This window comes from Daucus carota, chromosome 1, assembly GCF_001625215.2.
Source record: "Daucus carota subsp. sativus chromosome 1, DH1 v3.0, whole genome shotgun sequence".
In the NCBI taxonomy this organism is placed as follows: Eukaryota; Viridiplantae; Streptophyta; class Magnoliopsida; order Apiales; family Apiaceae; genus Daucus; species Daucus carota.
In genome coordinates, this window is record NC_030381.2 from 46,434,914 (window position 1) to 46,447,029 (window position 12,116).

General features: G+C 34.7%; 3 protein-coding genes across 3 annotated transcripts; 2 read left to right on the forward strand and 1 right to left on the reverse strand.

Moving 5' to 3' along the window:
* Positions 1 to 3,671: 3,671 nt before the first annotated feature.
* Positions 3,672 to 4,391, forward strand: LOC108211291 (auxin-responsive protein SAUR21-like). The gene has a single exon (XM_017382851.2). It carries the CDS (start codon positions 3,879 to 3,881, stop codon positions 4,185 to 4,187), a length of 309 nt encoding a protein of 102 aa, XP_017238340.1. The 5' UTR covers positions 3,672 to 3,878; the 3' UTR covers positions 4,188 to 4,391.
* A 1,358-nt stretch (positions 4,392 to 5,749) lies between these two features.
* LOC108200285 (putative HVA22-like protein g) lies at positions 5,750 to 7,306 on the forward strand. The gene is made up of 6 exons (XM_017368392.2): positions 5,750 to 6,056; positions 6,162 to 6,197; positions 6,307 to 6,405; positions 6,510 to 6,566; positions 6,672 to 6,735; positions 6,886 to 7,306. The coding sequence occupies exons 2-6, from the start codon at positions 6,166 to 6,168 to the stop codon at positions 7,141 to 7,143; spliced, it is 510 nt and encodes a 169-aa protein (XP_017223881.1). The 5' UTR covers positions 5,750 to 6,056; positions 6,162 to 6,165; the 3' UTR covers positions 7,144 to 7,306.
* A 135-nt stretch (positions 7,307 to 7,441) lies between these two features.
* LOC108204740 (uncharacterized) lies at positions 7,442 to 9,157 on the reverse strand. Its single transcript, XM_017374321.2, has 3 exons — positions 8,997 to 9,157; positions 8,826 to 8,916; positions 7,442 to 8,461 (listed from the first exon to the last, which is right to left on the reverse strand). Exons 1-3 carry the CDS (start codon positions 9,080 to 9,082, stop codon positions 7,652 to 7,654), a joined length of 987 nt encoding a protein of 328 aa, XP_017229810.1. The 5' UTR covers positions 9,083 to 9,157; the 3' UTR covers positions 7,442 to 7,651.
* Between the last annotated feature and the right edge of the window lie 2,959 nt (positions 9,158 to 12,116).

The following is a 12,116-nucleotide window of genomic DNA, read 5'->3' on the forward strand; positions in this document are numbered from 1 at the left end:
ATTATTAGCATACTATATGCCACCGAAACGTGTTATTGTGTTCATGACTGTACAGAAACAAGTGGAGCCGGCTTTCAACCGTACTTAGCTGGTAGATGGATAACATATACTTAAAACCAAATGAGCAAAGCCATGTGAGGATAGTGAGCAAGGACAGCTGACAACTGCAAAATAATTTCCAATTTTATTTCATCTATGATCTGCAGCTAAATACACACTATATATAACTTCTTCAGCTCTAGCTTCACAAATAACCAACATTAAAGTTCTAATATCTAATTTTCAACCAATTTCAAAAGAAACAGTGATCACCATGGGAATGCATATGCCTTCAATTGCTCTAGTTGTCAAGAAGATGTCTAAGCTCCGTTCGAGCAATCTTTCAAATGTTCCTAAAGGCCATTTACCAGTTTATGTGGGAGAAACAATAAAGAAGAGATTCGTAGTTCCTCTGTCTTACTTAAACCATCCTTCATTTCAAGCCTTGTTGCTTCGAGCCCAAGAGGAATCTGGATTTGATCATCCTATGGGTGGTTTAACTATCCCGTGCAGAGAAGATGCTTTCATTGATTTGACATTGCAGTTAAGTACATTACCTTGATGACTTGATCTGTGAAGATGACTGCACCAACATACATGTCTTGCAAATTATGTTTGACGTAACATTCTTTTATTTTGGCCCTTTTTCCTCTTTGACAAGAGATGAAAGTTGTATTTAGAAACGAAATATTTAGTTTTCCCACGCTTCGGTTCGTGCTGACTTGTGTGGATTGTGCAAAATATATGTACAGAATCAAAGTTCTTACGGTGTTACTTGTAAGTAACCTTCATAAGTAACTTTCATGTGGCAAATATTATGTGCACAGAAGTATACATGCTACTAATGTAACCGTCATGTGGCAAATATTATTTTTTTAATTATTTTTTTGAGAACTTATCTTTCACTTAAAACCGTGGAGATAATCCAATAAATGACTCTTGCATCAACAAGAAGAGATATTTAATCATGAAAACACGTAAAAAATACGTGTAGCGATCTAATAATATTTTAAATTTAAACCCAACAAGGGCTTGTGCTAGAGCTAGACTAGTACTACCAGATATGATTCTTTAAAGAACACGAATAACCACCAATAAAGCAATATACGGTGAATTTTGGAATCTGTGTTGAGTTGGGTTGTTTTAAAGTGTTGTATAACACCCCACGTCGATAATCTTACAACGATAAAATTCAAAATGTTGAAGTCGATTAACAACGAAGAGTTTTAGCTGATGGCTGTCCGCAACTCATTTATACTTATTTAACCCATGGTGCATTTCCATCATGTTTATTTTACGGGCAAGCCCTCAAGTTTGAAGCTGCAATCTTGAGATATTATTCACTCTTAAAGAAACACGGTTCTTCTTTACCGAATAAAACCGATATATTTACGCCGAATAGGAACTCAGAACTAGAAGCATATCGCAAAATACAAATGGCATTCCACTTAGCGAGATGCATATCAAGACTACAACAGTCAACAGGTTAATTAGAGTTTAGAAGAACAAGGCTTCTGTCTTCGAACCAGACCATTAATTCAGGCATTAAGAGCCAAATTGGTCTTTAGCTTGGACTCTACATGCAATCAAGAGACATAAATGAGATGAGATCATTATCATTTAACTCCATCATATGTCTCTGATGGCTGTAGGGATTTTGCTAATGACCCGTAGCCGCCATGGTTATATGGGTTTTTTGTGCGTGTATGGTGCCTAAAACTTATTATTCTCTTATGTTCCTATTTATACTGTGAGAGGTGACTGTTTGAAGGATGAGTGGGCTGGTTTAATATATGAGTGTTTGAGGTGGAAGGGCTATTCAACATAAGTGGAGGTTAACCCAGATTTTCAAGGATGACATGGTATTGGGATGGCTGCCACGTGTGCATCACCTGCTTGGGTTATGCCTACGGTTTTTCCAAAGAGAACTTGAGAGGTTCCATAAGTGAACACCGTAGGCGAGCATAAGGGCCTACGGATTTGGGAGCCATCAGTCTCCGTCTTAATTAACTGTTCTTATGGATGAAGCTAAAAATCGCTTATCTGGATGATTACATTCGCCGGGCAATAATACATTGTATACATCACCGAATTTCATATGTCTGTATATGACCAAGGGGGAAAAAAAAGAGAGACAAGTTTTAGCATACGGATTAGACTACTCAGAAAGGCATGTAGCCCCAGGGATCAATTTGTTTAATAATCCACAGAATACCAAATCTAATAGCTCAATTCACTCAGCCACCCAACATGTATCTCCTACTGGTAATGAAAGGTTTAAGATCTATATATGATAAGGTGCGATGGAATGGAATGGGGGGAAAATGTCTATAATTTTCATTCATTCTATCATTCCCTTCCAATTATTTGAAGTAGAAATCTACTCGGGAATGCTCATTAAACTTCATCATGTTTCTCTGCAATTTTCATCATAAGAAATTTAGTTTAACTCATATTAAGTTACTATTGTCTCATACTTTCCTTTTTCTCCATAAAACTTCGTTATGAATTTTCATTCCATTCTCTTATCATTCCTCATTCCATTCAATTAGACTTAACATGTTACTTCATGCTTACGATTGATCTGTGCTAAGTGAAAATTATCGGAAAAAGAGACTTTTTTTTTGTTTTCAGTAAATAAGAAATGTTCACACACAAACTCACAGATTAAAGTGTAAGGAGTGCAAATAAAATTAGTTGGCATGGTCCTGTTAGTTATAATAGCAGAGAAAGAAAAAGTGCTTATTTTGCGTCAACGAAGAAAAGGCTCAACTTCCCCTCTGCATGCAAAACCTGGAATCCGTTATATGCATTACATACTGACGGTGTCATGAATATTTTTTTATAAAGAGAAGAGATAAGAAACTGCTTCAGAAATTGATGGTTTTCGAACTTTTCTGTGGGCGTTTTGTTGCAAGAAACATGAGTAAACACAGTAGGCCACCCAACTGCTGCTTCGGAAAATAACTTGGCATAAACAACTAGTCCACTGGTATGATTCATATATAACTAATGATATTTTGTTAGCTCGAAACTATCAGTTGTTAAAAGTTTACTCTTACCAGAATAACAAACTTGCAGGTTTCATGAAATAATGAAAGAAAAACTTTATCAAGATATTTAGCACCTTTTTGCAAAGCCTGTATAAAGAAACCACATTTCATTTATCCCAGACAAGTAACATCTATGCAGGCGTTTGGATCATGAGTGGGAATCAGAATCGGGAATGGGAATAAAGGGTATGGGAGGGGTATGGAATGCATATTAAAGGATAGTGTACGGAATGATTTACCATTCAAGTGAGATTGTGGTTCTCATTCTATGTCACAAAATTACTAATCCAAATACCAACAAAGGTTTGAGATTCCGATTCCCATTAACCGGACTCATTAACCATGAAGCAAACGCGTCATATATAAATTCAATCCGTGTAGAGTCGGCAAAAGAGTTTGGATTACCATTATCTGAATTTAGATTCAAGTATATATAATTTTCAACAAGAGAAGGTGGTTTGTTTTATCATGAGATCATGACTTCACAGAACCAAGTGGGACTCATAACTTTACACAGGCTGGTACATAACCAAAATGAGCACAGCCATGTGAAGATGAGTTGGGTCATGGCAGACTATTTTTAGTAAAAAGTTCTTACCAGACATCTCATTTTCTGGAATATTGAAAGAATTTAAGTACAAAAGGTACTGAGGTATCTACTATAAATACCAGTGACACCATCAGTATTTCAACAAACCATAAGTGCTAAGTATATGCAAACTTGAAGTTCTCTGATCCCCTTAGAAGGCCAATATATCTTTGTTTAGCTTCAAGTAGCTGACAATTATGGGAATCGGCGGCATGCCTTCTGTGATTCTTGGTGCCAAGAAAATCTGGAAGCTCCACTCTCTTCTTGCTAAGAATGACTCCAATGTTCCTAAAGGCTATTTTGCAGTTTATGTTGGTGAAATTCAGAGGAAGCGGTTTATAGTTCCGGTCTCCTACCTAAAGCATCCTTCATTTCAGAACTTGCTGCGTTATGCAGAGGAAGAGTTTGGCTTTGATCATCCAATGGGAGGTTTAACTATTCCATGCAAAGAAGATGTTTTCATTAATCTTACTGCTAAGTTAAATTTACAACGGTATAAGTTGTAGCTGTAGCAGTCTGTTGTTTGTGTTGATCAGAATTGCCGACTTGGATTGGTTATTGTATATAGTTAATTAGTAAGTATACCTTAGCTCTATGGAGACCTAGCAATGTATTTTACTCTGCTGCTGACATTTCTGGGAATATAAAGATCTAATTCCTAGAGAGTTAGAATGTGTAACCTCTTGTAATAACAAAGCTACTTTCTCTTACGCGTCTTGTGTATCAGTTCTTTATCTTACAGATGCTCAAAGTTTCAAATTTATGCATTGAGATTGTTATTATCAAGAAGAGTAATTAGAGGCACTCAAAAATTGAAGCAAAGCAAAAGGCCGAAATTACTATGCCTTTCATTCTTTCATCTGTCTAAGCTCTGTATATCCAAAGGATTTGTACAAGTTTCTTTCAGACATGTTTATAGGAGACGCTTTGTGGCAACAATAGCATACTTGAATCATTTCAACCAATGATGAAACTGTAAACATACTATGTTAAGATTGTGTTAAATTTTCATAATTGTTTATCAGTAACAATAAATATTCACAAAAATGAATCTCCTGGTTTTTTATGTCTTGATCTGATTTGTTATCATAGTATCATGCTCTCCTCAACTATATTGAGGATAGTTCTTTACATACTGTTTTACCAGAATAGCTAACTAGTGAAGCGAAACTGTTGAAGACAATACAACTGATTGCTGATCAAAAAGTTTATATACCTTCATACTTTTTCTTAATTTATACTGTAACAACTCATTGAACGATGTATTCTCTTGGCCGCTTAAACTAACTTATCTTGATATTCTTAGCAAACACCTCACCTATGCTTTACACTTAGATGCACACTATATCCAGAAAGGGAGCCCCCCTGCAATTGCAACTACTGCAATAAAGTTCAAAAATCTCCTCAACGAGCCATAATTAGTACGTTTTCGTACTTTCCAATGGAAGATATAGAACACTGAGACAATATGGTCCATATCAATCAAACCGAACAGCGTCGGACAGCATCTCAGGAACACTGAATTACGCAGTTGAAATCAGTTTACATGAATTTTCACATTTTTAGGCGTCAAGACAAATTTTTACTTGATCACTGTTACGGCCACCACTAACAACAGTAGTCACTCGGCCAGTAGGTTTTCAGTTTCCAGGTGAGATGCTTCTCGACAACAATATATAGTTCAAGTAGTACTAAGGCTAATAGAATTAGAAAGACTTCTGCAGTACGCCATGCTAACCATTGTCGCTCTTCATAAGCTACCTTCTTTATCTTGGCTCTAGTACATTTCAAATACAACTAAGAACCAATGCGAAAATATGTCTCATTCTGTTGCCTTCAACGCCCATTATCAACTCTTTCAGAGAAGCCGTGAAATTTCACAAAATTTCAAAAGTATTACAGCTAAATCCTCACAGTCTGTGCCAATATTTATGTCATAAATATCAAGAACATGATAAAATTCGAATACACACATGACAACAAACTCAAGTATATTTGAGCCACCGATAAGACCAACCAGAATGTTGGTGCGGTGGTTGAGCTCTTATACCCCGCACGGGTGTGCCTGTGTAATCAGTGCCAAAAAAAAAAAAGACCAACCAGGATTACATAAAATCTCCACAAATAGCAGGGAATCCTATATATACGAGGACACGAAACACAAGTGATTGTGGTTAATCATAATTAATATTCCGAATAAAAATCCAATTATGCCCGCCAAAATAATATAACTACGAAATAACTGGTCGTCCATCAACACAACTCTCCCTCCATTATTTATACATGCATGAATTTTCATTTGTGCATTAAACCAAATCCACATCTCTTGCCCATTAAACTCCCTCCATTCTATCGTTTTTCTCCACTGCCTGCAGGTGGATTTTATTCATTCATTTTTCTTTTTTAATTAATGTATTTTCCTTAACGTTTGATTTTCAGATTATTATGATTTGATTCGATATTTGTTTGTGATTCATCAGAAAAATGTTGGGAACATTACTTTCAGGAGTCCTTTTGTACGTCCTCAACTCCAACTCATCATATTTTAATTTATTTCGTTAATTAAATTTAGGTTTTATTAAATTTGAAGAATGCTTAATTAATTATCTTTCGTGTTTGTTAAAGGTCGGCTTTTGGGTATCTTTACCCAGCATACGAATGCTTCAAGGCAGTGGAGAAAAATCCCCCAAATAAGGAGCAACTTATCTTTTGGTGCCGCTACTGGTATATTTTAGTCCCGACTCTCTCGAAATCCTGGTTTCCGGTTATCGTAAATATGATTTTTTTTTTTTTACTTATACTGCAATGTGTTTGCTGAAATTTTGTAGGATTTTGGTTGCACTGCTAACAGTTTGTGAGAGATTCGTGGATGTGTTTGTATCATGGTAAAGGATTTCGTATTGCAAGTTTGCATTTGAAGTCTCATAATATAGAATGTCGTTTTATTTTTAAAAAATTTAATAACGCTTGTTTATTTTTCTGTCCTGCAGGTTACCCTTGTATGATGAAGCTAAGCTAGTGTTTATTATATACCTATGGCATCCCAAAACACGAGTAAGTTGTCCCCCGTATACATATGTCCGTGTATATGGTCTGTTTTTCTCGGCTTAAAGTCCGGACTTTAAGTCATATTTAATTTTAAGCTGAAAAATGTATGTTTGTGTAATAAGCCAAATGGTCTCACATCCATTCATGATTTTTCAGGGGGCGGAATATATATACGAAAATATACTTCGACCAGTTTTAATGAAACACGAGAAGGAAATCGACAGAAAATTGATGGAAGTATGGGTACGGGGTAAAGATTTTGCTGTCCAAAACATGCAGACTGTCATTTATTATGGCCAGATCAAATTTTTTGAGATTATGCGGTTTCTTTCAACTCAGGCCGCGGCAACTCAGGCTGCAGCAAGCCAGGCTGCACCTGCAGCTGCAGCAGCAGAAAGAGAAAAAGCAAAGTAGATGATTAAATTAGGTGGTTTCTTCTATATCAGTTCACATAATCCTGTTCCCCAACAGGCCCTCGTGCCATTTTGTTTTTGATAAATATACGTTTGAGAGATGTGAAAATGATTAGAACGTCGACATTTATCTTATATTGATCTTATTATATCAATGATGATTGTTTTTATTTTTCTTGTTTTGATATAAAAATTTGGTCAGCTTGTAATATACCAAGTTAAACGATGGTAATCAAAGATTATGGACAAAGAGACGGACTAGAGTCCAGAATTACAAAGCTCTGCAAGTCTGCAACACATAGAAAACAGAATACTATAAAACAATAAGTACACAGAGGAGATTGTATTACTTAACTACTGTGTTTCCTTGTTTTTGATTTCCTATTTGGAGTTAAAACCAAGGATTTTAGGAGTAAATACAGTTTAAAGTACAAGTAAACAACATATTGACAAAGTAAACATAATTCTAAGCCTTAACAGTAAGCCTTTTCACAGGCCAAGCAATTACTTCAGTGCCCACCATTTGAACCTCCCAGAGCCCTCAAAACATTGAAGAAGTCATGTTTCTCATACCCTACAATATGAAAATGTTGGCTTGGAATGATCTTAATGTAGATATAGAAAGCTACACATGCAGCTGCAGGTCCGGCCCAAAAGACCCAATGACCATCCCAGAGATGGCCTCCTCTGACAAGGGCCGGACCTATGCACCTAGCTGGATTGATCCCGGCACCTGCATAGCCCTTTTGCCCGGTTACAGTTGTGGAAATGAAAACCAGAAGACCTAGCACAAGTCCAATGATGGTGAAAACCAAAACAAGGCCTAGTTCATTTCTTTGACGGTGATCATAAGCCATCCAGATTGAGGCAAACAGGAAAATGAAGGTACAAATAAACTCAAGCCAGAAGGCCTGTTCTGTTTCGAGGCCTACTGTAAGAGGGCCATTAGGGCCTGGTGCAATTACAGTGAGTGTGCAGCCACCAAGTGAGAAAGCATTCTGAATTTGGCTGCTGACCACAGCTTTGAGGGCTAGTGCACCTAGTACACCACCAGCACATTGTGCTAAAATGTAGACAACAGCACGCGACATTGAGATCAGGCCAACGAGAGTTGCAGAAAAGGATATTACAGGATTTATGTGGCCTCCGGAGACAGGGTGGACAGCTAGAAGTAAAATTGTGACCGTAATTCCGATGAGAAATGACAGTAACAAGTTTGGTGTTTTTGTTTCCGTGTGGATGGATGAAATGACTATGGTGTCTATTGCAAAGACAAGAACCGCTGATCCAAGAAGCTCCCCGACGGATGCTCGCCAGAGCTGTTGAATTAAAAGAAAAATTAGGTGATTTCAGTTCAAAATAACTTTTTTATCAGTGATCACATAATTAAGTCACATCTATTGATAAATGACAGATGCCCTCTGAATTCTCTCCACAGCTTTTGAAAACAAAAGGAAAAAAATACATCAGGTGGTCTCAGTTCACAGTTATCTCCTTTTAAATTGAGTCACATCTTTTGATACATGACACATACCTGCTTATACACATCTCTATTAGCGGAGAAATGAGTCATGAGTGCGTGAGTATTTTAATTTCCGACATCCACAAAAACCCAAACAACACACATTGCCTATCCTAAACATGTGTAATGAATCAAGTTAAAGTTGTTGCATGGATGCATACATTTAAGGTAAAAAGCTCATCCAATCCCAGCCTCTCTCCCAAAGTAAATGATGTTTGCCTCTTCTCTCCATTCTCTTTCCAATGCTCTGACCTGCAACACACAACACTAATCATAAGTACACAGCACTTATCACAAAAAAAGTGCAAATAATAATGACTTAAAAAACTTGCTTTGGAGTAGATGAAACAGGTTGGATCCTTGTTCCATTGGAGAGATTTTCTTCATCCACAAAAGCCTGCACACCAACTGAACCCATCTCAAAGCCTGAAAAACAAAGCCTTGGCTGCTTGTTTACTGACCCAAGTTTCTCATCTATTTATAGTCAACCTCACGTTATGTTTTCAACTTTTCATATCGAAATTTTGATTAAACAAAAAATAATATCTACATTTAAGTAAGCAGTTGTAAACTTTTGGCATGAGATCTGTGCATGGTCCCTCCTGCATTAAGTTGATCTCTCGGAGTCACCCATTTCTCAATTATTTATACATAATAAATTGCATAAATTATTGGTTGGACTTGTGTCTTTTTTTATTGTATTTTTTGAAATTTGAAAATAAAATAGGAAAAAAAAGAGGATGCAATAAAAGGGGCCAGTTATGGATGGAGTGCTTTAAATTTGGGGAGGGAGGAGCAAAGTCGTCTTAAGTATGGATGATGGCAGTTAGATATTCAAGTCATGCCGAGGCAGTTGTCCCATATCTCCTCCTAGCTACTTGTTTTTTCAACTCCATTATCTTCCCTACATTTCCGACTTTTTTTTGTATTCATTGTCCATCCACTTTTGCATTAATCAAACCAACTAGATCACAAAAAAAAAAAAAAATGAAATCTAAATTTTGTATTATTTTTTGCCAAGTAAAGTAAGCATGGCACTTTTGTGTGCAAGTGATATGAAATGCAGGCTTTTAAAGAAAATCACTCTGTCTTTTTGTGTGTTTTGCTATTGCAGAAAATCTATATTGTATATGCAAGTTTTTCCCTTTTAGGATTACTTGTGTCAGTATTTTGTGCTGAACGACTCCTTTTATATCTCCTCGACGAGATGACAAAATCTAGTGGATTACTGGCTTAAAGAAGTGTATGGGCAGGCATGTACAGATATTTTATTGAAGGATTACCAATTATCATTGTCATCGGTCTATTTCCTCCATTAATATGGACAACTAAAACTTCATAGATTCCTAAAATAATTTCAATTTCCATCAATTGTTATTAAAATAATATTAATTTCATTTTAAAATTATTAAATATCAAATTAATCATAATATAATTATATATAAAACAATAATATTAATTACATGTTTAAATTTTTTAAATGTATGTAGAAGTCAAGATGACATATAAAAAATGAGTGAATATTTAATTAAAGTTGATATATATAATTATTTAATATTTGTTGAAATTGGACTTCAATTAACACATCTAACATCCAGACTAATAAGTGTATAGCACAAAGATTATTATTCATACATACATATTAATGGTCAGGAGATTTAACAAATGACTCTGTCTAATGTTTAGACTATATTTGTTTCAAGTATAGATATTCTCATAATTATTATAAGCGATAAGTTGGTAAACTCTTTGTTTTAAACTATTGGTGAACTCTTTCCTTCACGGCTTTCGGTTGGTGTTTAACAAAGTGTGTCCTAAACGTTGTTAAGATTTGAAACAAGTTGTATTCTTATATGTTAATCATACTAATCACAACTTACTTCAACATAAAAACAGGAGTTTGTTCACATAAAAACCAAGTACTTGTATTCCTTACAATTTAGCCATTTAAACTTATTTTTATGTCGAATAGATCATGCTAACCTTTATTAATAATGCACTACAGCACTGATACTTGGGGCCTGAGAATTAAAATCAATTACTCGTACACATAATAATTATTTTTGTCGTGTTGTCTATAATCATGCACTAATTTGATAACCAAAATTTAGACTTCCACTTATATATATAACTTAAAAGTTGAAACAATTAGCAAAGTAATACATGTTTTAACGTATCAACTTTTTTTTCTCAATTAAATATCAAAGGGAATTAACAACGTATATCATTAATTAATTGATTTTAACAATTTTTTTAATGTCGTTTTGATATTAGTGGCCAATCTGATATATGAAACTCACTTGAGTGATTCGCTTGATGATACATCCCCTTATAAAGAAGATTGCTAAAATTACACAAAAGAGAAATATATCATTGGGTTAAAATCTTTTTATGCACAATGTTTGTAGTTATTATTAATAGTATATCTTCTTAATTATTTTAACTAAAAGTTTTGTAGGTTGGAAATATTTTAATAAGAGTGATAATAATGTTTAGTTATTTAAAAATAAAATGTTATTAAATTAAGTAATTATAAATATAAAATATTATTTTCATATAATAAAATACAAATATCTTAAATTTCGACAAATATAATCAATATTACGGGTTGGCTAATTTGTTGGAGAAATATTCTTACATTTATATTTATGACATATTTTTATTTATTTGATTAAAAACGTTAGTGGCCCGAGAATTATAGTTTTCTAGTTTAAGAACACGCTGATGTTGTGCTAAAACATCGTATGAACTCTATAGCGTCCCGTTGAGCAGGTAATCACAAGTCATATTCCATTGCATTCAGACCGCAGATCATTAGAATCAAGGTCAGCTATGTTTTCATGCTCATAAATAAGAAAAACTAAGTTCACAAAGAACTACTAATCGTTTATCAATCATCTTTTATTGCAGTGTTACCCCATCTTTGTTATTCTATCAAAATAAAATATGAAGATTTGTATATATACGGTCAGCGTTCATTCCGCTATGTTTAAGAAGTCCAACTTCAAAATATATCTATTATACCAAGTCTTGGCTGTATTTAAAAAATTCAGCTTCTTAGGCCGAAAATATATTATTATATTAAATGTTTGGATTTTTCTTTACGAACAATAAGATTTTATTAATATAAAATACTAGAAAACAGTCAGGACAAACCCCCAAACTGACCACTATAACCTTATTGTAAAACAAAATGCGAGCTAAGCAAATAGTCGTTTTGTTTTTAGATTGCTTAATCGATAGAATATAAGTATTCTACATAATAAAAATGATTACAATTGTTTTTCGAACAATCCGGTCGTCACCAACATCCTGAAATAATAGAATCACACAATTGACTTGCGTACATAAAAAACCGATGATAGCCAAGTGTTCATGCACATCAGTTACACTAACTGAGGTTGGGATACAGATATCCCATATATTATCCCATATATTGAACAATCCTTTAT